Genomic DNA, 23,245 nt, shown 5'->3' with positions numbered 1-23,245 from the left:
ATATTTTGAGGGATCTTACAAAAGATGAGTTTAGAGATGGGGGAGAATTTTATCCTGGCGGCGAGGGTCTCAAATGTCCAATGAAACTGACACCGAGATCCCCACGTCGCCTCTTCTACCGAAGGCCTGCCGAATTTAGTGCCAATCAGGCACTTAACTGGGCAGTGGCGGGCCTTCCACGAGATCAAGGAACCCAGTGCCGGAGGACCCGCGCTTGCAGAGATGCTGGCCAATCTGAAGCCAGCAGCTGCAGCGCCACCGCAGAAGCGATGGCTGCTGCTGAAAATGCACCTGCCGGAGACCCAGGAGCATTGCTGGAACCAGGCCTCAGGTAAGTCAGGGCGAAAAGGGTCTTGTGGGGGAGGGGAGTCAGCAGCAAGGGCAGGGGGAGGAGGAGGGGGGTGACCCTCAGTGCCTTTTAACAAGGGACCCCATCTCAGAGCTGGGAAGCAGCCTGCGCTATTTTCCGTGCCATGCTTCCCGTGCAGTGACAGGGCCGCAGGGGTAATTGCCCCTGCAGCAGGAAGAGGCCCTTAATTGGGTATTAATTGCCCAGTTAAGGCCCTCAACAGGCGGCAGGGCGTGAAAGCCATTCACAAGCCTTCCTGCCCCGGACCCTAAATTTTGGCAGAGGCGGGATGGTGGCAGGAACTCCCCTACCTGCCCCACAGCCCCCCCACCCGACGTTACGCTCTCCCAGCCTCTAAACCTACCATGGGGGAGAGCATAAAATTCCCTCCAGAATGTAGTTAGAGTAGATGGAGGGCTTGAGTGGGCTTTTTCAGTATGGGGTGATGAAAATGGCTTTGAAAGGGAGGCACATGATCTGAAGTAAGGAAAATTCAGCAATTTAAGCAAGCATTGAGGCAGCAAATAGCTGTCTAGTGAGGATCTGGAGCAGGAGTGAATGGGGCTGGGACAGTATAGAAGGCAGAGATGGAGGAGGATGCTGAAGATGTTTTTCAATGGTGGTGAAGGGAAGTTTGCAGTTGCTCAGAATGACCCTGTTTTTAGTCACATAACATGAAAAGCCACATAGTTTGAGACAGTTTAGCCAAATCTGGCAGCGGACAACCAGGCTGTTCATGCAGCAGGTGCACACAAGCCCTCAGCCCTCAGATTTGAGCATGTAAAGGCAGTAAATGTACTAGGACATCTGGGAGCAGCGAGGATCATGAAAGGATCTGGAGGAGATAAAGGCATCAAAAGCGGAGGCAAAGCAGTGATGGAGCAGAGCCACAGAACAGTGACATAATAGTGAATGGTGGTGGTCAAGTGGCGAGGCAGTTAGAGAAAATATTGGTTAGGAAAATGTATTAAAATTCTTAAAATATGCAAAATACTGCTAAACAAATATACATACAAACTTTCTTTAGTAAGTTGCTTTGATGCAGGTCTCTTCTGTCCCACATTTTGGCCTTCGAACTGGAATGAAATAAACTATTAACGTAGAACTATATACATATACATTAGAAGTAATGCAGGCAGTACAGAGCAACTTCATCAACATGACTATAGATATGGGCCTTACCCATCTCCTAGCAGATTAGAATACTGGTGGGAGGTGTGGCATTGTGGAACAATTCACACTCATTTCTGTTTGCATAATGCCACTCCAAATGACACCATTCCAAACTACTTGGAAACAAGTAAGAAATATATAAGTTGTAGTTTGCTAAACAATAGCAAAATGAAGACAGTGTTCAGTGTTCAAAGAAAAACCTGTTTTCTAATTTCTGAATATCAACCAAGTTTGACTGAACTAGCTAAGAACCTATTCATTCACCTACTAGCAATACAGAATTTAGACCTGCTCAGTTTATTATTTTTTTTAAAGCAAATTCCAATTTATGGCAACACACTACAACTTGAAGGTGTTCCATTAGAGTAAATGAGCATTTGCATATTGCAAGCTATATTAGAAAATATTTAAGATCATTAAATGGCTCAAATGCTTTGCAAATACACAATTTTATAGTATTTAGGAGTAAAGATATTGGAGCAATCCATAAAAATATTTAGGATCATATTTCATTGAGAGCAGCTTTGTCAAAACTGAAATTTTAATTTTGAAGTAAAATGTTTAAGTTTGTGCTATTAAGATATATTAACTATTAACTACATTTTAATTTCTAAGCTTAAATACTAGTGCAAAAATTCATACAAGTTCATCATAACCTTATTGCATTTCCTGGAATGTTTGTTTACACATTCCTTAATCATTAAAATGTGGCTCTCAATAAGTAATTTTAAGATACTTGGTGGCAAAGCATTATTATTAGAAGTTGAAATGATAAAATTGTAAAATTATAATGGACAGAAAATCAAAGACACCATTAAAGGCAGAAACTTACTTGTGAAATGTTCTGTATCTCTGGCTGTCCTAACATTTTATCCTGCAGTGGATGTAGCTGTCCCAAGTGCTGTTGTAAAGTACCAGTAGTTTTGTGAAGTTGACTGTCACTCATTTGCACAGCTGCAATATATGAATGCAGAGAACATAACTTTACAAAGGACATTTAAAGAAATGGAATCATGAAAATTTTCATGGAGAATGTGAAGATTTAAAGCAAATTAAATTTGCTGGTTTACTAAAGAAACAGGAAGTGTGTCTTCAACTTCTAACTAATTTAATTCCAGGGAATTATATTTTTCTTGAGTTGATTAAATTTGCACACTGTTGCAAAAATTCTCTAAGACACTTAACACATTGGAAGCTTCATGCATATTTTCACACAGGTTTATGTTTTTTTTTTAATTAGCTACCTTCATCTCTCCTGATGGCATTGTTTGTTAAAATAAAATGAAATATATTTTGTGAATTGTAAGGGCAGTCTGCCTCAACTCAGCTGAAATTCACACGGTCTCTAGGTGAGGGACAATTAGAGGCAACAGTAATATCACATAACCTACTATATCTGTTCCTATTAGACCTTCTATCTAAGAAATGGGGTTAGTGTGTAGATGGGTTGAAACGAACAATTCATTCCATTCATCTGTGCCAAAAAACATTCCTAAGCTTTCAGGAAAACAGTTGGATAATATATATATATTGTAACTTGGAAGATGCTACTGCTGTAATTGCAACCAATTTTGATCAATGCATACTATTAGAAAGTAAGAAAACATGTAACTAGAAGACGACATTTGGTACATCAAACTCTTCTTTCCACAGAACAGGTAAAATTGATCAAAAAAATGAAAACGTTTCCCCTGATCCACCCTGAACCAAAGTAAAGCAAAAGTCCAAATACCGAGTTAATCTTACAACAAATTGCATTTATATACCATCTTTAACATAGTGCATGTTGCAAGCCTTTGTAGAAGAGGAATCTTACACTATACATCCTAGACAACTGCCTTCTTTGACATTTCCAGAAAGTCAACCGCCAAGATATTCCACACAAAATTATCTGTTCATATACATTTTTACAAGCCTCAATTTTTAGCTCCTTTTCATGAAAAAAATCAATGTACTAATTATTTACCTGCAACTCTATTGCTTTGAACTGTAGGTTCTTCTTAAGATTAATGTTATCCTCATGTCTGAATTATCCACTTACAAATTAAATAACTTACTCAATCTACATTATCAATTTAAATGCTGTTAGCTTACATTTGGTAAAGAAATAATGTTCTTGTATACATTTGCTTGCTCTTGGTTTTACTTCGGTATTCTTGACAACTACAGGCTTCACACCTGAAATAATAACTCATGTTTACTCTATTCAGATGCTTAATAGTCTGCGTATTTCAAGCAATATCTACTTTTTGCAGATTTTCAGCACCATTTTTTCTAAGTGCCTCATGACAACACTACTACAGTACATTCTTTGTACAGTGCACGGTGTATAAAAAATGTTTTGAGATTTATTCTTAACACAGTAGAAATGCAAGGCAGGAAGTCTTGTTGCAACTTCTGTCCATACAAGCACACTGAAAATTTCTCTTACTTACCCAGACAAGTAGTTTTGCCTAGAATCCCTGTGCTGTTCAATAAGCTGGTTATGTGTGGCTGTCGTAGGCCGTCACCAACATGGGCCTTTGGAACAGAACTGGGCAGAGTCTGACTGCCAAAGAGAGAAGTCGAAACTTGATTGGAGAGCTGCCCCAAACTAGCCAAGGAATGGCTAGTGACTGGTTGGTGTTTACTTGTTGCTATCATCTTCTTTGGACCCTGCAATCATGTTACTGAATAAATTAAATCATACACTAATGCATCTAAGCATCCAACTGAACAATTCACACAATTTCACATCTGCATATGTTGTCCCAATTTTGGAAAATAAATCAATTTACAAATTAATAAAAGTACAATTCTGATATATTAAGTTACATATATATACATTTTAATAAAATTGAATCAGTAAATGTCTGAAACAAATTCTTGAATAGTCACAAAAGTAACTTTTTAAAAAACTAATCATGGTAATTCTTTGTCTTGTGCTGGCTTAACTGAAACAACTATAAATTCCAGTAGGCTGAGATTCAGACATACTCCAGGTAAACTTAACTTTGAAGTTTAAAAAAAGTTTTCCATGGCAATTCATTTATAAGAATAAAATATCTTGTCGGTTTGCAAAATAGTGTTTGAAAGTTAATGACAGTACCACAAAAGAGTTTGGCTGTGAAGTTCGATAACCTACTGAAACAGGGGTGGAAATCACAGGATTAACCTATGCCTGTTGCTCCCGATGCAGGCAGCACACCAACTTCATGCTGCCTGCTCGTTTACCATGATTGTAGCATGCAGCCAGCACTAACTGCACTGTTGACCTGCTGCATGCCTCAGCAGGGAGCCCAAAATTGTGAGAGGCTAGCATGAGTTAAAGCCAGCCTGCACCTCTTTAACAGGAGGTGTACTGTAGCTGCAGCAGGTGCTGGATGTCATTCTACAACTGATTCTAACTTGGGAAGAAAAATGGCATGCCATGGGAGACAGCAGGCTCCAGATTTTCAGATGCTACATTGGAAGCCTTGGTCGAGGGGGTGCAGAGGAGAAACGTGCTCTCTCTGCAGGGGTCAGGAGGTCGTCTAGGCAAACTCTGAAAAGGCAATGGGAGCAGATAGCCATGGTGGTCGACGCCAGGAGTCAAGACCCAAGGACCAGGACGCAGTGCCGCAAAAAGTTCAATGACCTCACCCAAGTGGTCAAGGTCAGTGAATGCGCCATCAAATGTTATATACCAGCAACAGCACCAATAGCCTCAGAAACTGCGGAAAAAGGTCCTTAAAGTAGCCAGTGATTGGTCACTGAAGAGCCTCAATTGGCTTCTGGGTGGGACAGCCGTCTTTGGCCTTTCCCACCCCTGAATTAATTGCAGTACGAGAGGAAGGCGATGGGCCCTCCATCGCTATTCTATGAGCCCCCACCCCCTGCCCGTCTCACAGAGGTCAATTAAATTCTGCCCCCTGTGTGCAATGTCAAGAAACATGGAAGAGTTTGGCATAGGGCTTTATATGGAGCTTGGAACCCATCCTTTCCAGCATGTAAGTGGTGGCCAACTCCATTAGCACACTTGGGGCTCCACCATGTTATAGCATCTGATGGCCAATGTCTCAGCTTCCACTGCAGCACAAGCAGAAGCCAGCCAACATCTGGCGCAGCAATGCAAGCTCAGACTTTTGCCATCATGGCTGCGGATACCAGTATTCAAAAGGGTTTGCAGAGTCACAGAAGTCCAGCAATTTGTCATGCAATAGATGACTAGGATTGCTGAGGTGCCATTCTGGGGAGTGGCAGTAGCTCCCTGGAGCACAACCCTGTTATCCTCTTTCAGGATGACAACATACATCCTCCCAACATTGCCACTCTGCCAGTGCCCTTGCTGTTAACTGTCAGCCAGCCAGCCCAGGCTGCTGCCACCCATGCTGTGATGGTGCAGTCTGAAGCCAGCCCTTTTAGGCCCAGAGCTGCAAGGTCATCATCCAAGGCCATCTTCAGTCTCCTCCACTGAAAGTCAGAAGCATTCCACCAGCCATGCTGTAGCTACTGGTGTAGCACTGCGTAGGAAAGCTAGGACAGGCAAAGGCAGACAGAAGATAGGCATTAAGGGAATGCAGAATGATGATGAGTTGAATTTTGTACGCAATGTGGCATGGTTTGATTCATATATTTGGTTTAGAATGTTTATTTTGTGGTGCCATTTATTTCTGCATTTTAGTCAACTGGTGCTGTCATGATCAGCAATAGAGGGAAAGTCAGATGTTGGACTGCTGGTGAATGGGGAATTGATTTGCGTTAACTGGTACATCCTAGCTGTAGACTAAGTTATTCATGAACAGCCAGCCAAAAGGGGCTGTCTGGGTTGTTGCCTCCTCTTCAGCTGCTTGCCGTATAGATGGCGGCAAGGGCTGTCTCCTTATAATCATAGAAAGTTTACGGCACAGAAAGAGGCCACTTGGCCCATCGTGTCTGCGCCGGCCAAAAAAAAGCTATCAGCCTAATCCCACTTTCCAGCATTTGGTCTGTGCCCCTCAGGCTACGGCACATCAGGTGCACATCCAGGCACCTTTTAAATGAGATGAGGGTTTCTGCCCCTATCGCCCTTTCAAGCAATGGGTTCCAGACTACCACCACCATACTCTGGGTGAAAAATGTTTTCCTCATCTCCCCTCTAATCTTTCTACCAATCACTTTAAATCTATGCCCCCTAGTCACTGACCTCTCTAAGGTAAATAGGCCCTTCCCTCCACTCTATTCAGGCCCCCACAATTTGTACATCTCAATCAACTCTCCCCTCAGTCTCCTCTGTTCCAAGGAGAACAATCCCAGCCTATCCAATCTTTCCTTATTGCTGCAATTTTCCAGTCCTGGCAACATCCTCATAAATCTCCTCTGTACCCTCTCTAGTGCAATTACATCCTCTCTGTAATGAGGTGACCAGAACTGCACACAGTACTCAAGTTGTGGCCTAACTAATGTTTTTTACAGTTCCAGCATAACCTCCCTACTCTTATATTCTATGCCCTGACTAATAAAGGAACGGATTCCATATGATTTCTTAACCACCTTATCGATCTGTCCTGCTACAATCAGGGATCTGTGGACTTACACGCCAAGGTCCTTCACCTCTCAGTATCCTCCCATTTATTGTGTATTCCTTTGCCTCATGACATAATGGTGAGGTTGTGAAGCATAGAGCAGGCTTCCATGAATTTTCACAGGCACTCTACCAAGTACTGTACGGCTCCTCCAGAGCAGTACAGGCAGCAGAAATGTTGTTTCAGCACGCCAATAGTTTACTCGATCACATTTCATGTAGCAGCATGGCTCTCATTGTATGCATGCTACCCACATGTGCATGAGTTGCACACTGGAGTCATGAGTCATGTCGTCACCAGATAGTCCTTGTAATCACTCTTGGATTTGTCATGGTTGCTCAAATGCAGGCAGCACAGCGGACTGCTGCGGAATGAAAGCATCATGACTGCTGCCAGGATACCAGGCATTGACTAGCATGATTCGCTGCGTCGGGTCACACATCAGCTGGATGTTGAGGGAGTGGAATCCCTTTCAGTCACAGTACATCTCAAAGCTGATATGTGGTGCCAACAAAGTGACATGCATGCCAATGGTGCAGTCAATGTCACCCTGCACCATGGGGAAGCCTGCAATCCGAGCAAAGCCACATGCTCACTTTGTCTGCTCTTCTCTGGCAAGAGAAAATGAAATATAATTAGCTCTCTTTGAATAGAATGCACCAGTGATCTCCCTTACACAACAAAGGACAGCAAACTGCAAGATGTTGCAAATATCTCCAGCTCCAGTCTGGAAGGAGGCCGACGCACAGAAGTTCACAGCCACGGTCACCTTCATGGCCATTGGCAATGGGGACCTTGCCCTGTTCTGAGGTTACAGTTGTGGCTGCAGCACGTGGCATCATTTCAGTGAGTAGGTCACGAATTAAGCCCAGACATCTCACATATAAATTGCCCCTAGTATAGGTAGGTGGTAGGGAAATATAGGGACAGATGGGGATGTGGTAGGAATATGGAATTAGTGTAGGATTAGTATAAATGGGTGGTTGATGGTCGGCACAGACTCGGTGGGCCGAAGGGCCTGTTTCAGTGCTGTATCTCTAAAACAAAACAAAACAAACTCTAAATACTGCTCCTCAGAGATTCACGTGGGAGAATTGCTCTGGGCAGATATGACCTCCTGCACAGAGCCCTTCTCTCCCTCCTCTAGCAGCTTGTCCTACTCTGCTTGCTCTCTGTTCATTCTCCAAATCATGTTGTATTCCAAGGAGAATACCTACTCCTGCACCCATGTCTGGGAGCAACTGGTTTATGCAGAAGACTTAGTCAGCACCACCTGCCACACCACTCCCTGTAAACTTCAGGAGCTTTAAAGAATGCTAGAAAGCACCAAACACTTGTACAATCACAGCAACAGCCTGTAAAAAGCAATCCATAACTAAACTGTGAGTAGCTGATAATCCCTTAAAATAGTGCTGGTTGGGGGTTGGGTCAGTGTGTTCAGCCATGCATGATTAAGAGACAGGGTTAGCTGGAGCGTTGAGCTCCAAAAAGGCATCAAATCAATGTTGCATGCTGATTGATGTCATGATCTGCCTATCTATGTACTTTCAGCGGATGCTCACTGCGGCATGCTAATGCCTCCTCAGTATGCCATCTTGTGTGACTGTGCCATCTGTGTGCCCGGTGCAAACGCCTCGAAGGTCCAAAATGTGCAGTAGACCTCAATTTTGTGCCCTTCATGTGAATCTAGAGGTGAAATTCCAAGTTCAGCTAGGGTGCAAAATGGGCAGTAAGAAATCAATTGCCCATTGCACATCTCATTATTTTGTTTCCAGCCATTTTGCACCTCAACCAACATTGAATTTCATCCCCTCTCTTTTTAAATCTATTCACATGGGACAAGGATAAGTTACCTGTATTAGGTAATGGAGTCAAGCAAATGAAATGCTGATTAACCATAATTACAATGTCAGACTTCTGTCAGAGAGATAGGATAAACTGCCACTTAGAAAGACATGGATTAATCAGGGATAGTCAGCATGGATTTGTTAAGGGAAGGTTGTGTCTTACTAATTTAATTGAATTTTTTGAGGAAGTAACAAGGAGATTGGTGAGAGTAGTGCAGTGGATTTGGTCTATATGGATTTTGGTAAGGCATTTGACAAGGTCCCACATGGCAGACTGGTCAGAAAAATAAAAGCCCATGGAATACAGAGGAATGTGGCAAGTTGGATCCAAAATTGGCTCACTGACAGGCAACAAAGGGTAGTGGTCGACAGATGTTTTTGCGAATGGAAAGTGGTTTCCAGTGGCATTCCGCAGGGCTGTGTTGGATCCCTTGCTGTTTGTGGTATATATTAATAATTTGGACTTCAATGAGGGAGGCATGATTGGTAAATTTGGTAGGTGACACAAAAATTGGCCATGTACTTGATAGTGAAGAGGATAGCTGTAGATTCCAGAATGATATCAATGGTTTGGTTGAGTAGGCAAAAAAATGGCAAACAGAATTCAATCCGGAGAAGTGTGAGGTAATACATTTGGGGAGGGCAAATAACGCAAGGGATATCAATAAACAGGAGGATATTGAGAGGGGTAGAAGTGAGAGGCCTTGAAGTGCACGTTCACAGGTCCCTGAAGATGGCAAGACAGGTAGATAAAGTGTTGAAGAAGGCATATGGAATGCTTTCCTTTATTGGCCGAGGTATAGAATACAAAAGCAGGGATGTAATGCTGGAACTGTATAAAATGCTGGTTAGGCCACAGCTGGAGTATTGCGTACAGTTCTGGTCACCACATTACAGGAAGGACATAATTGCTCTGGAAAGAGTACAAAGATTTACAGGGCTTGAAAGTTGCAGCTATGAGGAAAGATTGGATCGGCTAGGGTTGTTTTCCTTGGAACAGAGGAGGCTGAGAGGTGACTTAATTGAGGTGTACAAAATTGTGAGGGACCTAGATAGAGTAGACAGGAAGGACCTGTTTCCCCTAGCAGAGAGGTCAATTACCGGGGGCACAGATTTAATGTGATTGGTAGAAGAATTAAAGGGGACATGAGGAAAAATTTTTTCACCCAAAGGGTGGTGGATGTCTGGAATTCACTGCCCGGATCGGTGATGGAGACAGAAATCCTGAATTCTTTTAAAAGCTACCTGGACATGCACTTTAAGTGCTGTAACCTGAAAGGCTACGGACCAGGTGCTAGAAGGTGGGATTAGATTGGGCGGCTAGTTTTTTCAGCTGGCACAGACATGATGGGCTGAATGGCCTCCTTCTGTGCCATAACTTTTCTATGGTTTCTATGGTTATTCATGTTTACAAGGTTAGATTTGTGAAAATAGAACAAATAAATTGTTTTCATTTATTTGAAAGATAATGCATACCACACTACAGAATCAGGGTCTATTTAAAAAAATGTTGAGAACAATCTGTTAAGAACAATCTGTGTTTACAGTAAGTTACATATATTTACTATCATGTAGTCTAATAATTAAATATTTCACAGACTTTGTTGCAGTCATTTGAAGTGATCTGAATTTGCTAAAGGTCCAGAAAGCAACTAACCCTCCAAAAAGGATTCAGTTTATGCTAATTTTCAGAGACAAATAATTTAATGAAAAAAACTCCTTCATGTTCGCTATTCCATTAGCAGTTTTAAAAGTAGGCTGACCTGTGTGTATGTATATGGAATTTTGCACCAATATAATCAACATATTATTGCTCATACATTCAATGCTTTACTACAGAGAATACCTCAGGTAATGTGATGAAAAAGGTTCTTTTCTAAAATTTATCATTGACAAATTTAGTGCGTTCATTCATCACCTACTTGAGAATATAGAAATTGCTGCTGATTGCTGGTTTGTGTTATTGGCATCTCCGTCCGGCTGAACACGACCTGTCGTGAGGGTTGCATTACACTTGCATTTTGGTGATACGGATTGGAAATCCGGTAAATTTGATTCATACCCAACTGTTGCTGGCACTGTGGTGGCTGCTGCTGTGCAGACTGTACTGTCACAAGAGACTGCTCTCCCTGACAAACCATTACAATGTTACCGCCGGAACATGTTTGTGTGACATGGTCACCACTGCTTGCTGATGATATTACAGGCTGTACTGTAGACACGTAGCTGGAGCACATTGAATTGGGTGTATTTGAAACAGTGAGCTGGTTTTGTAATGACCTTCCTCGGACTGCATTCTGCCCAGATTGTTTAAATATTCCTGTACTAATGTTAGAGCCAGCACTGGATTGTACACCTTGACTAGTTGGAAGATTAAATACCATCTGTGAAGCCTGGTGGAGTGGAACCTGCCCAGTAACTATCTGTGATGAGCCATGGTTTGTTAGTAGCTGTCCTCCTGAAGCATTAACAACTTGTTCCATACCACTCTGACCAGAAACCAACTGTCCAGCAGAGTTCTGATTATTCAAGAATTGTCCTGAAAAAGACTGGGCAGCTAGCATTGTACCTGAAGAATTTCTATTTGTTAGAACACAGTCCGAAGTGACTTGGCTAGAGACCAATTGACTGGGTACTGTTCGATTTTGAAGAATCTGTCCATTTGCACTCTGAAGGTGTTGAACAGTTGAATTCATATTTAATGCTAGGCTGGTAGGGATGAAAAACTGGTTCTGGGATACAAGAGGTTCATGTTGCCCAATAGGAGGACGAATTATGATACTGCTTCCAGTTTGATTTAAAACTTGTGGTCTACCTGACTTTCTAGGTATCTGCTGTTTTGCAATATTGACACCCAGTGGTGGGCCTACTGATGAATTTTGAGAAGAGTTTGTAGAGCCAAAAGGAAGGCCATGCTGCATTTGCTGTTGTTGTAATGCAACTTCATTTTGGAGTTTGAACGCTGTCTGCAATTCCAAGTTGTTGAGGTTGTAAACTGTTTGTTGCTGATTCATCTGAGCGGGCTTGGGTTGAATACTAAGTGAAATTTTAGGCTGGTTTGGTACAGGACCTCTTTGAATGATAATATTATGCAAAGGCAGTGCTGTTTGAATATTATTACCACTAAAATGAACAGACATAGGTTGTGGTACCTGGCCAATGTTAGAGGTTCCATAGTAAGTATTTCCATTCAGAGCTGTCACTCGCCTCTGAAGCAACAATCCACCAGTTTCATGTAAACCAGAAGTGTTCAAAGACATTTGTTGCTGGTTGGGAAGAGAGGACATATTGTAACCCCCTACAGACACCGAGTTTACAACTGATGGCTGTCCACTGCTTTTTGATATAAACTGAGACCCTTCAAGGTGATTAAGAGTCATTACAGGCGGCTGAGTATCTAATGAACTAATCAGCTGAATTGGTCCAATGCCACCAGCTTGGTTGCTGCTGGGTACATGCTGAATGGCAACACTGTTGATACCCATTTGTTGAAAAAAGCCAGGCTGTACATTAGTTTCATTATTTACAAAGGGAGTTCTCAAAACCTGCTGTAAAATGGGAGTCGGTGTTACATTCATCTGCTGCTGTGTCAGGCCTCTTACTGCTGAAGTGCCAGAAGATATTTGTGAAACCTGAGAAAAGGATGCAGCGTGAAGCTGAGTTTGAGAGAACTCCTGGGTAGAAGTAATATCGGCTGCCAAATCTGCTTCCTCCTGTAAGGTTTGTTGAGTGATATTGGCCTCCTGAAGAGACTTCTGCAGAATATCAAAAGGCTGGTCCCCATTTAAGTTTGAGAGAGGTGAAGAGGTATCCAACTCCTCCAAAACATTAAGACTACTTGCTAATTGCAGTCTTGAGTTGGATTCTTCTCCAATATGGTTATGTGCATCTTTAGAAGAGGTAGGGTCAGCACTCTGAAAAATGCAAGTTAGAACATAATTTAATCATATATCAATTAATTTGATACAATTTTGGCTGAAACAAACAAATAATTGAATTTTGGACAGAATTAGAAACATTTTAGAAACAACTGTCAGCAAAAGTTAATAGAAGCTAACATTCCATGATCCTTGCTCCACCTGTGGCAGAGTGGGACTTCCAGCTGCGCATGGCCAGCAACCTACACTCTGTCCCTATTGTAAGGATGGTATCATTTACATAATGCGGGGTGGGGGGGGCAGTGGCAGCCTGCAATTATAAGTACCTTTTTAGAGGCACTTGTCCTGTTTTGCCATCAGAAATCAGAACAGCTCTTACCCACTCCCCAAGACTTCAAGACATGGGTAGGGACGAAGAACAAAGTGAGGTCATTTTTGTTACGATCCTTAGGGAATAAAATACAATATTGTTGAAGATAATCAATCCCATTCTTTGTCTCGAGCAGTCATTGAGCCTTTACTAATGTCTCAAAGGAATTCATGGCAGCTCTCAGCTAGTGAGACTTCAGTTGGGTCAAATAAGGGCGTAATTGGCAGAATTCCTGGTGCATCCCAGGAATTTCCCCAGACACACTCCTAAAGTAGTATTCCTTCAACTGGAATTTGGGATGGATATAAAAGAACCCATTGCACTAATCAACCTTTGCACTATTGTCTCCTCAGGCAGCCATTATTTTTCTGTAAGTATTTATCAATTATTGTCTCTAGCCTTGGTATGGCAGTGAAGTTGCACAGTAATTTATTCTTAAATTTTCACTGTGGAGACTTCTTATTCTCAGGGGGAAAAATCAATTGTAAGGGAGACTGCATAAACCTCTGAGATCACTATTGGATTAATATTTGCAGCTACTGATGACTTAATTAACTTGTGATTCCCAAGTATACTTCATCATGCGGAGAATGCTAGATATAACCCTAAGTGGTGGGTCGTATAGTCTCCATATATCTACAAGGCCTATTTTGCTGCTAAATATTAAGAACATCCCTGGGCACCAAAATGGCTATCCATCTTTCAAGGACGGTCCAATATCTGATCTGAAAAAAGATTAAAATCCCCACCTATGATCAAAAAAAAGCTTGAGTAACTCCCCAGCTTTAGAAAAAATTACCTCCAGGTATTGTGTCTGACCAGTATTAGGGACATATATGGCAAACAGGATAACTCTGCTCATGGTGAACAAATTTACAACTTATATCTATTTAGTGCCTTTAGCAAAGAATAAGTCTCAAGGTGACTTACAGAGGCATAATCAAGACAAAGAAGGAAATATCAGGAAGGGTGGCCAAAGGGTTGGTCAAAGAAGTGAGCTCTCAAAAAAAAAAGGACAGGCATAATGAAAAGAAAACTGACACTGAACAGACTGGTTCTTTTAGAACAGATGTAACAAGTCACATTTACAGTAATCTTACTGTCAATATAAGCCATTTACCTACTATACATACTTTTTTGAACTTCAGTACTTACAATGGAATCAGCAAAAAGTGAATTAGAGTTGTCAATAGTGCAGGCTGAACCAAGCAAATCATCCTCATCTATCTATGAAAACGAAAGATCCAAAATTGAATTATATTAAACAACAACAACTTGCATTCATATAGCAGCTAGAAGGTGTTTCACAGAAGCAATTGACAAACAAAATTTGATGTTGAGCCACATAGAGAGATATTAGTGTGACCGAAAGTTTTATTCATTTGCGGAATGTGGCCGTCTGGTTAATGGAAACCCGCAGGATATTGATGATGGGGGATTCGGCAATGGTAACGCCATTGATTGTCATGGGGAGGGAGTAGAACGCTCTCTTCATGGAGATGATTGCTGTCTGGCACTTGTGTGGCATAAATGTTACATGGCACTGATCAGCCCAAACTGTCCAAATCTTGCTGCATGTGGGCATGGACTGCTTCATTATCTGAGGAAGTGAGAATGGAACTGATTAGGGAGATTGGTTTCAAGGAGTGTCTTAAAGGAGAAGCGAGAGACAGAGAGCCAGAGAGGTTTAGGGAGAGAATTTCAAAGCTTAGGAGCTTTGGCAGGTGAAAGCACAACCTCCGATGGTGGAGCCAAGAGCATCAGGCATGCGCAAGAGGCCAAAATTGGAGGAGCACAGAGATCCCGGAGGATTATAGGACTGGAGGAGTTACAGAGATGTCAGATTGAGCAGATCCACAGCTACAGAAGTACCGCGACGAATACAGGGTCAAAGGTTAGATAGTTAAGAATGCGAAAGTGCTGTTGAGTGACTTGGGAGACAGTTATTTCAAGGGGCAAACAATAGGCAAAGGATTCCTTCTGGACACAGGTGCAAACCAGAACTGAGTAATTTACAGTTATTAAGTATACCCACTGGTTGAGACTTGACTGTATTACTTTGGGGATTAAAACCATCACAGAATTCAGGAAAATTTAGTTAGGGGCTTTTCTGAACTCTACATTTCATTATCTGCTGCTTTTTAAAATACAGAACAGCTTTGACCAATTTGCACTGGCTATATCAACAGCCTAATAGACACCGTCTCCTTTTGAACTCTGACCACATCTATCAATATTGTTATATCAACGTTTTGTTTTTAATCCCGTTACTGTTAAGTTCTACTGTTGGTCAGAATAAACACAAACATAACAGGTTATCAATTCTATTTGATCCAAGGTAATTTCTGCTTTAGAATTTTATATTATACTGTTTAGATATACTCAATGTAATTTTACTTGACAAAAGAAATCAGTAACATGTATTAATTACCAATTTAGAAGCATAAAAATCCACAATGGTAAACATAAAGATACTTACTTCTTGACTACCAGGTCCATGCAGAAAATCATTCAGTGCCTGTACATCACTATAAAAAGAAAAAAGTAATCAATGAAACAGTATTAATTCTTTAAACACGTCACAAATTATAATTTCCAGTATTGCAAAATGTTGCTGCTTACTTTACAAAAATATAAACCTTACTAATACTAACTATTCTTTTTAAATCGACTGTAATGCAGACTGTACTCAACCACCAACTACACAACACTTATGCGTAATGAAATCTTTATCTGATTACTAATGCAGACCTGAGACTAGTACCTTATTTTCGTTCTGAAATAGATGCCTAATTTATTGTAAAGTTTTCTGTAACAGTGGCCCAATATATCCATTCTACAAACTAGTCAAGTATTTATCACAGAATTAATAAAAGGGGCTCTTAAGTCTTTGAGCCAGAGTATTTTGCTGGCTACAGTAACAAAAAGTACCACTTTGACTACTTTTGAGATAGGGGCAGGATTTTGCATTTTGGGTTGGGTCAAATACGGGTCCTAACACTACACAAGGTCGGAAGCAGCAATCAGACAGTGATTTTGCCTGGACTGACCAATTAGTGGCCTGAGGGCATGTTCACCATCCAATTAAGAATGGCAGCCAAGCTCTCAAAGCTGCAGGCCCAATAGGAGGCCCTCCAGCACGAAAGGAACTGCTGCCTGCCTTTGCAGGTAAGGGAGAGAGAGCACGGCTCCATCTTAAAGCGTCCTCTCAACACTTGTAAAACTTTTTTTAAAATGAGCACAACTACCGGACCACCACTGTGGAGGGAAAAACCACTCCTCAGGCAGCCAGGTAGGCGGGGGGCAGGGGTGGCGCAAAGTTAGCATGGAGCACTGCCACCCACCTCCCCCAGCCCCCCAACCCCAGTCTGCCGCTGGAAGGCTGCCTCCTCCCGCACTGCAGGGGCCCGCAAGCCAAATGGAAAATACCAGCTTTCCTCTGATCAATCCCTTTAATTACCTCAATTGGCTACCTGACACTCTGGCCTCCAGGAAAATGGCCCGGAGGTGGGATGATGCCGGCAAACCAGCACGCCAGCACAAACTTACAAGTCCTCCCACCTCAGTTCCTGCCCCCATATCATGGCCAAAATCCTGTTCAGGGACAGGAGGCCAATGTGACTGTTTGGATTTTGCTGCAAAAGGGAGATTGCACTGGAATTCAATGGAGGTTTGTCTCAAACAAGCCAAATGTGTGGAAGATCCAGAATGAAGTCCAAACGTTTCCCTACAACTCTCTGAATATTCAGGATATTTCTATATGGGATTGCATTAAAAGGCAACTTTAAAATGGAAGAAAACAAAAGGCAAAAAATATGAAGAGAGTTTAATTTTGCTTTTCAGTATTTTAAAAAAATCTTCCCACACCATACATTGGTGATGAAAGCCATGAGGACACAACCGTATATCGGTTACATGCCTACGTCTATGGGGCTATGTAATTAGCCACTATGAGCTTGACAGATCAAAACTGGGATGCCCTCCAATTTCCCCTACCTTATTGTGGAACCACATCTCACCTCTGCTGAGCAACTCCCCCTTAAGACTCAGAAATCAGGAATGCACTGGGGAATCTTGGAGAGAACAAACCCTTATTGTGACATGATGTAATGGCACACTAATCTACTGTAATCAAGATTCCAAGAAACAAAGGTCCGAAATAGCCAGAAAAGAATTAAAGATGTGAGAGTGGGAAAAGGACTCAAAAGAATTGCAGGTGAGAGAAACAAACTAGACATAAGCTGAGCAAGACACATAGATAAAGTTACAGGTAGGATAAAGAGAATCATAGAATGGTTACAGCACAGAAGTAGGCCATTCAGCCTGTCGTGTCAGCAAGATCAAGTCAGCTAGTTCCAGTCACCTGCCTTTTCCCCGTAGCCCTGCAGATCTTAACTCTTCAAATAATTATCCAATTTCCTTTTTGAAAGCCATAATTGAATCTGGCTCCACCACACTCTTGGGCACTGCATTCCAGATCCCAACCACTTGTTGCGTAAAAACGTTTTTCCTCACATCACCTCTGGTTCTTTTGCATCTCACCTTAAATTGGTTTCCTCTTGTTCTCGACCCTTCCATCACTGTGAACAGTTTCTCCGTATCTACTCTGTCCAGACACTTCATGATTTTGAACACCCCTATCAAATCTCCACTCAACCTTCTCTTCTCTCAGGAGAATAGCCCAACTTTGCCAATCTATCCACATAACTGAAGGCTCTCATCCCTGGAACCATTCTCGTAAATCAGTTCTGCATCCTCTCCAATGCCTTCACATCTTCCTGAAGTGTGGTGCCCAGAACTGGACACAATACTCCAGTTGAGACCAAACCAGTGTTTTATAAAGGTTCACCATAACTTCCTTGCTTTTGTACTCTATGCCTCTATTTATAAAGCCCAGGATCCCATATGCGTCATCAACTGCTTTCTCAACTTGGCCTGCCACCTTCAATGATTTGTGCACATACACCTCCAGGTCCTCTGCTCCTGCATCCCCTTTAGAATTGTATCCTTTATTTTGTATTGCCTCTCCTTATTTTTCCGACCAAAATGTACCACTTCACAGTTCTCCGCATTAAATGTCATCTGCCACATGTCTGCCCTTTCCACCAGCCTAAGTCCTCTTGAAATCTGTCACTATCCTCCTCGTAGTTCACAATACCTCCAAGTTTTATGCCATCTGCATATGCCCTGCATTCCCAAATCTCAATCATTAATAGAGGTTAAGAAAAGCAGTGGTCCTAAAACTGACCCCTGGGAACTCCACTATATATCATTCTCCAGTCCAAAAAACAATCATTCATCGCTACTCTCTGCTTCCTGTCACGCAGCCAACTTTGTATCCATGCTGCCACTGTCCCCTTTTATTCCATGGGCTTCAACTCACTTTATCAAACACTTTTTGGAAGTCCATGTACACCACATCAACCCTCTGTGATACCTCATCAAAAAACTCCATCAAATTAGTTAAACAATTTTTTTTATTCATTCATGGAATGTGGACAACACTGACTAAGACGGTATTTATTGCCCATTCCTAATTGCCATGGAGAAGGTGGTGGTGAGCCGCCTTCTTGAACCGCCGCAGTCCATGTGGTGTAGGTACCCACACAGTGCTCTTAAGAAGGGTGTTCCAGGATTTCGATCCACCGACAGTGAAGGAATGGCGATATTGTTCAAAGTCAGAATGGTGTATGGCTTGGAGGGGAACTTCAGGTGGTGGTGTTCCCATGCAACTGCTGCCCTTGTCCTTCTAGGTGGTAGAGGTTGTGGGTTTGGAAAGTGCTGTCTAAGGAGCCTTGGTGCATTGCTGCAGTGCATCTTGTAGACAGTACACACTTCTGCCTCTGTGTGTCAGTGGTGGAGGGAGTGAATGTTTGTGGATGGCTTGACAATCAAGCGGGCTGCCTTGTCCTGGATGGTGTCGAGTTTCTTGAGTGCTGTTGGAGCTGCACCCATCCAGGCAAGTGGAGAGTATTCTATCACACTCCTGGCTTGTGCCTTGTAGATGGTGGACAGGCTTTGGGGAATCAGGAGGTGAGTTACTCATTGGAGGATTCCTAGCCTCTGACCTGCTCTTGTAGCCATGGTATTTATATGGCTACTCCAGTTCAGTTTCTGGTCAATGGTAACTCCCAGGATGTTGATAGTGGGGGATTCAGCGATGGTAATGTCATTGAATGTCAAGAGGAGATGGTTAGATTCTCTCTTGTTGGAGATGGTCATTGCCTGGAACTTGTGTGGCATGAATGTTACTTGCCACTTATCAGCCCAAGCCTGGATATTGTCCAGGTCTTGCTGCATTTCTACACAGACTGCTTCAGTACCTGACGAATCACAAATGGTGTTGGAACATTGGGTAATCATCAGCAAACATCCACACTTCTGACTTTATGATTGAAGGAAGGTCATTGATGAAGCAGCTGAAGATGTTTGGGCCTAGGACACAACCCTGAGAAACACCTGCAGTGATGTCCTGAGATGAGATGACTGACCTCCAACAACCACAACCATCTTCCTTTGTGCTAGGTATAACTCCAACCAGTGGAGAGTTTTCCCCCCGATTCCCATTGACTCCAGTTTTGCTAGGACTACTTGATGGCCATACTTTGTCAAATGCTGCCTTGATGTCAAAGGCAGTCACTCTCACCTCACCTCTTAACCTCTTGAGTTCAGATCTTTTCTCCATGTTTGAACCAAGGCTGTAATGAGGTCAGGAGCTGAGTGGCCCTGGCAGAACCCAAACTGAGCATCACTGAGCAGGTTATTGCTAAACGTGTGCCGCTTGATAGCACTGTCTACGACACCTTCCATCACTTTACTGATGATCAAGAGTAGACAGATGGGGTGGTAATTGGCCAGGTTGGATTTGTCCTGCTTTTTCTGTACAGAACATACCTGGACAATTTTCCACATTGGTGGGTAGATGCCATTGTTGTAGCTGTACTGGAACAGCTTGGCTAGGGGCGTGGCAAGTTCTGGAGTACAAAACTTCATGCTATTGCCAGAATGTTGTCAGGGCCCATAGCCTTTGCAGTATCCATGCCTTCAGTCATTTCTTGATATCAAATGGAGTGAATCGAATTTGCTGAAGACTGGCATCTGTGATGCTGGGGACTTTAGGAGGCGGCCGAGATGGATCATCCACTCGGCACTTCTGACTGAAGATTGTTGCAAATGCTTCAGCCTTATCTTTTGCACTGATATGCTGGGCTCCCCCATCATTGAGGATGGGGATATTTGTGAAGCCATCTCATTCCATTAGTTGTTTAATTGTCCACCACCATTCACAACTGGATGTAGCAGACTGCAGAGCTTAGATCTGATCCATTGATTTTGGAATCACTTAGCTCTATCGCATGCTGCTTACGCTGTTTGGCATGCAAGTAGTCCTGGGTTGTAACTTCACCAGTTTGACACCTCATTTTGAGATATGCCTGGTGCTGCTCCTGGCATGCCTTTCTGCACTCTTCATTGAACCAGGGTTGATCCCTCAGCTTGATGGTAATGGTAGAGTGGGGGATGTGCCAAACCATGAGGTTACTGATTGAGATTGAGTACAATTCTGCTGCTGCTGATGGCTCACAGCGCCTCATGGATGCCCAGTTTTAAGTTGCTCGATCTGTTCAAAGTCTATCCCATTTAGCACAGTGGTAGTACCAAACAACATGATGGAGGGCATCCTCAATGTGAAGGCGCGATGTCATCTCCACAAGGACTGTGCGGTGGTCACTCCGACCAATACTGTCATGGACAGATGCATCTGCAACAGGTAAATTGGTGAGGACAAGGCCAAGTATATTTTTCCCTCTTGTTGGTTTCCTCACCACCTACTACTGACCCAGTCTAGCAGCTACGTCCTTTAGGACTCAGCCACCTCAGTCAGTAATGGTGCTACCGAGCCACTATTGGTGAAGAACATCGAAGTCCCCCACCCAGTACACATTGCTATCCTCAGTGCTTCCTCCTAGTGGTGTTCAACATGGAGGAGTACTGATTCATCAGCTGAGGGGGGGGGGGGGGGGGGGTGGGGGTGGGCAGTAGGTGGTAATCAGCAGGAGGTTACCTTGCCCATGTTTGACCTGATACCATGAGACTTCATGGGGTACGGAGTCGATGTTGAGGACTCCCAGGGCAACTCCCTCCCGACTGTATACCACTGTGCCGCCACCCTGCTGGGTCTGTCCTGCTGGTGTGACAGGACATACCTGGGGTGGTAATGCCGGTGTCTGGGATATTGTCTGTAAGATATGATTCCGTGAGTATGACTATGTCAGGCTGCTGCTGGACTAGTCTGTGGGACAGCTCTCCCAACTTTGGCACAAGCCCCCAGATGTTAGTAAGGAGGACTTTGCAGGGTCAACAGGGCTGGGTTTGCCATTTCAGGTGCCTAGGTCGGTGCTGTGTGGTCCATCCAGTTTAATTCCTTATTGACTTTGTAGCGATTTGATATACTGAGTGGCTTGCTAGGTCATCTCAGAGGGCATTAAGAGTCAACCACATTGCTCTGGGTTTGGTGTAACATGTAGGCCAGGTAAGGACAGAAGATTTCCTTCCCTAAAGGACATTTGTGAACCAGATAGGTTTTGACGACAATCATGGCCATCATTAGACTAGCTTTTAATTCCAGATTTATTAATTGAATTCAAATTCTAGTTCTGACGTGGTGGGATTTGAACCTATGTCCCCAGAGCAATACCCTGGGTCTCTGCATCACTCTGGGTTACTAGTCCAGTGACAATACCACTGCGCCTTTAACAAATCCTTGCCAGCTTTCCTCAATTCATCCACATTCGTTCAAGTGGCTTTTGCCTCTGATTATCATTTCTAAAAGCTTTCCCACCACCAAGGTTAAATTGACTGGCCTGTAGTTACTGGGCTTATCCTTACACCCTCTTTTGAACAAGGGTGTAACATTTGCAATTTTCCAATCCTCTGGCACCACCCCATATCCAAAAAGAATTTGAAGATTATGGTCAGTACCTCCGCAACTTCCACCCCACTTCCCTCAGTATCCTCGGATGTATCCCATCCGGTTCTGGTGACCAACTCTTAAGTACAGCTAGCCTTTCTAATATCTCCACTTTATCAATTTTTAGCCCATCCAGTGTCTCAACTACCTCCTCTTTCACTATGGCTTTGGCAGCATCTTCTTCCTTGGTAAAGACTGATGCAAAGTAGTCATTTAGTACTTCAGCCATGCCCTCTGTCTCCATGTGTAAATCTCCTTTTTGGTCCTGCCCTTTTAGTATTGATATGCCTACAGAAGACTTTTGGATTCTCTTTTATGTTGGCTGCCGTTTCTCTTTGCTGCTCTTATTTCTTCTTTTCGCTTCCCCTCTAAATTTTCTATATTCATCTTGGTTCTCACCCGCATCATCAATCTAACAGAGGAAGATAGAAAACAGGAGCAGGAGTAGGCCATTCGGCCCATCGCGCCTGCTCCGCCATTCAAATAGATCATGGCTAATCATCTACCTCTACGCCATTTTTCCCCACTATCCCTGTATCCCTTGATGTCATTAGTATCCAAAAATCTATCAATTTCTGTCTTGAACATGCTCAATGATTGCACTTCCACAGTACAGAATTCCAAAGATTCACCACCCTCTGATTAAAGAAATTTCTCCTCATCGGAGTCTTAAATGGCCTGCCCCTTATTCTGAGACTGTGTCCTCGGTTCTAGACTCACCAGCCAGAGGAAACATCCTATCTACATCTACCCCGTCACGCCCTGTAAGAATTTTGCAACATCTATCATACGCACCCTTTTCCTGCTTCATCTCGCTCTCTACCTCTTTCGTCATCCAGCCAGCTCTGGATTTGTTTGTCCTACCTTTCCCCCTCATGGGAATATACCACGACTATACCCAAACTAGCTCCTCTTTAAAGGCGGTCCATTGTTCCATTAGTTTTGCCTGCCAATCTTTGATTCCAATTTATCTGGGCCAGAACTGTTCTCACCCCACTGAAATTTGCCCTCCCCCAATTAAGTATTTTTACTCTGGATTGCTCTTTGTCTTTTTCCATATCTAAACTAAACCTAATGATACTATGATCCCCTAAATGTTCCCCTACTGACACTTGATCCATTATCCCACCTCATTCCC

General features: G+C 43.0%; 1 protein-coding gene across 5 annotated transcripts in view; it reads right to left on the bottom strand.

Moving 5' to 3' along the window:
- The window catches only part of bicral (BICRA like chromatin remodeling complex associated protein), an 85,690-nt gene that overhangs the window by 9,728 nt on the left and 52,717 nt on the right, over positions 1–23,245 (bottom strand). For all 5 annotated transcript variants that reach the window (XM_068045127.1, XM_068045125.1, XM_068045128.1 and 2 more), the window contains 6 exons: positions 15,619–15,667; positions 14,295–14,366; positions 10,814–12,805; positions 3,958–4,177; positions 2,355–2,476; positions 1,364–1,425 (listed from right to left, as the gene is read on the bottom strand). In XM_068045127.1, coding sequence (XP_067901228.1) covers positions 1,364–1,425; positions 2,355–2,476; positions 3,958–4,177; positions 10,814–12,805; positions 14,295–14,366; positions 15,619–15,667 — 2,517 coding nt within the window. The remainder of the gene's footprint in view (positions 1–1,363; positions 1,426–2,354; positions 2,477–3,957; positions 4,178–10,813; positions 12,806–14,294; positions 14,367–15,618; positions 15,668–23,245) is intronic.

This window comes from Heterodontus francisci, chromosome 13 (assembly GCF_036365525.1).
Source record: "Heterodontus francisci isolate sHetFra1 chromosome 13, sHetFra1.hap1, whole genome shotgun sequence".
NCBI classification, from domain to species: domain Eukaryota; kingdom Metazoa; phylum Chordata; class Chondrichthyes; order Heterodontiformes; family Heterodontidae; genus Heterodontus; species Heterodontus francisci.
The sequence above is the reverse complement of the archived record's forward strand: the minus strand, read 5'-3'. Positions and strand labels throughout refer to the sequence as shown.